This window comes from Spinacia oleracea, chromosome 1 (genome assembly GCF_020520425.1).
Source record: "Spinacia oleracea cultivar Varoflay chromosome 1, BTI_SOV_V1, whole genome shotgun sequence".
Classification (NCBI taxonomy): Eukaryota; Viridiplantae; Streptophyta; class Magnoliopsida; order Caryophyllales; family Amaranthaceae; genus Spinacia; species Spinacia oleracea.
In genome coordinates, this window is record NC_079487.1 from 97515743 (window position 1) to 97518780 (window position 3038).

General features: G+C 31.6%; 1 protein-coding gene and 1 non-coding gene across 2 annotated transcripts; one reads left to right on the plus strand and one right to left on the minus strand.

Moving 5' to 3' along the window:
• The first annotated feature begins 208 nt into the window (after positions 1-208).
• TRNAL-UAA (transfer RNA leucine (anticodon UAA)) lies at positions 209-291 on the plus strand. The gene has a single exon. It is a non-coding gene; the product is annotated as a tRNA-Leu (tRNA).
• Positions 292-565: 274 nt separating this feature from the next.
• Positions 566-2665, minus strand: LOC110798830 (uncharacterized). The gene is made up of 3 exons (XM_056834793.1): positions 2412-2665; positions 2133-2238; positions 566-1017 (listed from the first exon to the last, which is right to left on the minus strand). Exons 1-3 carry the CDS (start codon positions 2442-2444, stop codon positions 872-874), a joined length of 285 nt encoding a protein of 94 aa, XP_056690771.1. The 5' UTR covers positions 2445-2665; the 3' UTR covers positions 566-871.
• Positions 2666-3038: the final 373 nt, after the last annotated feature.

The window sequence follows — 3038 nt, forward strand, 5'->3', positions numbered from 1 at the left end:
TAGCAAGAGTCCAGACATCAAATATATTAACAACTTCTTTAATTGAAAGTGTGCTTAAACTAACAGTTAGTTGGGCCCTACTTGATTTCTTGTTCAAGTCCAACGTAACTTTGAGGATCAACAGAGAAATACGGAGTAGGTAAGGGCTGAAGTTATAAGTTAGGTTTATGATAATTAATAATGTTATTTTGATTTGTTAAACACACAAGCAAGTTTGCCCGAGTGGTTAAGGGGGAAGACTTAAGATCTTCTGCACATAAGTGCGCGTGGGTTCGAACCCCACAGCTTGCATTTTATTCTTTTTTTTCTTTTTTTTGCTTTTCTTTTGCTTTCTTTAAAAATATTATTTTCCTTACTTTTAACTTGTTATGGAAAATAAATACTTGGTAAATTACTTAATATGTAATTTCATTTTAAGACATTTAAAAAGTATATTAGTCCCTATAATATACGAAGTATGAAGTATATAATATAACCGCCCAACTCATCTTTTTTACGTAATATAATAAAGGAAAACAAATCATGATAGTCTATAAGGTTGATCACATATAAGGTGTGGATCGAGTAAGTACAAATCCAGGCTTACACAACTTTTAATTAGGCTTTATACAATATATGTAGTACGTGCTATAGCCCAAAAAACTTGATTAAATTAGGCAGAATATGACTGGATAATGACCGAGTAGTAGAGCTACCAAAATAAATGGCCGAGGAATTAAAAATGCATTATAAACTTCATATTAAATGCCTACGCCTTGAAATCATTATTATAATTATTATTGCATAAAATATATATTCAAGGATCGAAATTAGTAAAGATCGATCTATCCCTTTCATATGTGTAATGTGTTGCATATGTTAGTATTTGGTTTTATTCTTTGGAATCCTTTGATGAATCGGAAATCATCTTCTGTATCATTTCACTTGTTTCTGCTTCGGACATTCGATCATTTTTCGTTGATTTGGAGGAATACGCCTCAAAAAACTCCCTGTTTTCTTTTTCGAGCTCATTCCATACTGCATCAATTTAAAGATAGGAGGTTAAATAGGTCGTCGTACAAAATTAAAATGTAACACATAATTGCTACTTTGGGAAAAATAGGAACATGCATCATATTTAACAAAAATGACTTTTTTTTTTCCCATTCACCTTATTGAGTGGACTCTCTCTCTTGGTGGCGGATGCGGCCTAGGCCCGTATTTAACACTATTGACTCTTTTTTGTCCATTCACCTTATTTTGACCTAATTCTTCTACTAATATAAAATTAAATGTTATGTGTATTACTAGTTTACTACCTTCATTTGCTGGATTTTTATTAATTTATTAAGTATAGGTCTATTATTACCTTCATTAGCTTTATTATAATTATATGTAAAAATTCGTTCTTAGTTTTTCAATTCCATTTGAGTTAAACTTATTATTCTATTTATTTTATTGAAATAATAGGAACTTCTTAAGTCAAAAAGAACGAAACAGAATATTACGGATATTACGAAGTAGTATAGTACGTAGTACAAGAACTAAACTTTATTGTAAAAAAATTGTTCACATAGAATGATCAGGCAAAAGAACTCTCCACCATATCTATATCCAAATTTACCACTCCGTACCTACTTGGTACATGAATAATTCGAAAAGTTACATAAATAAGCATAAATAAGTCACCAACCTATTTATGTAGAAAAGGTTAATAGTTGGTATTTTTAACTTAATAAATAGGGCAACCAAGCTAATAATAAAGGGAAATCGGCACAAAGATCTATAGACTAGAATTATTATGATAATTCCTAACAAAGTCCGTAATATCCGATCAGCCTAGCTAGTTGGGTCACGTAATAACATGACAAATAATCTTGATAATATATTTTTGAACTGGTCGATCTAATTACTCCCTTTTAGGAGTTAGATAAATCATACGTGTACACCGATCGAGTTCATAATAGACCAAATAACAACGAAGCTAGATTATAAGGTCAAGTTCTTGCACAATAGTTTAGATATAATTTAATGGCCAAGTTATATCCATATGTGATCGAGCCATGCATGCAGAAGAAAAGGAATTGAAAGTTGAAAGAGAAGAAGAAGAAGAAGATCGAAGAAGAAGAAGAAGAAGAAGAAGAAAGACAAACCAGTGGAAGTGATAACAGGTTTGATGTTAGCATGTTTTGACAAAGCTTCCATGCACTCTTCTTTTGTCATCTCGAATATCATACATTTTTCTATCAAGTGTTGCACCTAAACACATCCCACAACAACAACAACAACAACAACAACAACAACAACAACGTTCTAGTTAGTTCTTTAACTATTCATACATCTGTTCGGAATTAATTATCACGTGATGGATCATATTCCGAAAGAGGTAGTAAAAAAAAAAACACAAGATTAAGTTTAAAAATTGTTATAACCATGTGGATATAGGAAGCCGAAGAATCATCCATGGTAAGAATACCAATCTTTCCAAACAAAATAAGAACAACAAACAAATAGAATTAAACCAAAAGAGTTGAAGTTGAAATTGAAAGAGGGAAATAAATAAATAAAAGTTGGTAATTTGGAAATAGAATAGAGGAAAACATATTAATATAATTACACGGAAAAACATAAGGGAATCCGGAGAATGGTAACGTAAGTCCAAATATCCCACGTGGGAGATGAACGATTATTGGTTGTTAAAGGATTAGAGAAGATTTGTAGCTCCATCTATTGTTTTAGCTTGTCTTTTAATGTAGTGCCATGCACCATATTAACATTTCTAATCTTCACGTGATATCTGGGTCCCTTTTCCACCTTTCAATAGTGTTTTTTGTACCTACGTGGCATCACCCTGTTTTAGCTTTTCATCTTATTATTGGCTATGCGCCCTAACCTACCCAATTACAATTTTACACGTTGGAAAACGTAACAACTAAGAAGAATTAATAATACCTAGAAACCCCGTTGAAATCAGAGATGTTTAATTCGACTATACATTCAAATTGTATTGTGTAAGTTAATTTGGATAAATCAAATTCAGGTAGAGTTGGGTATGGACT

What these genes read in the sequence shown, in the direction of transcription:
- LOC110798830 (XM_056834793.1), bottom strand. Translation starts at nt 2,444, where the DNA reads ATGGATGATTCTTCGGCTTCCTATATCCACATG. An exon ending in CGGCTTCCTATATCCACATG is followed by an intron (nt 2,239 to 2,411) that starts GTTATAACAATT and finishes GGATGTGTTTAG; the next exon opens with GTGCAACACTTGATAGAAAA. An exon ending in ACCTGTTATCACTTCCACTG is followed by an intron (nt 1,018 to 2,132) that starts GTTTGTCTTTCT and finishes AAATTGATGCAG; the next exon opens with TATGGAATGAGCTCGAAAAA.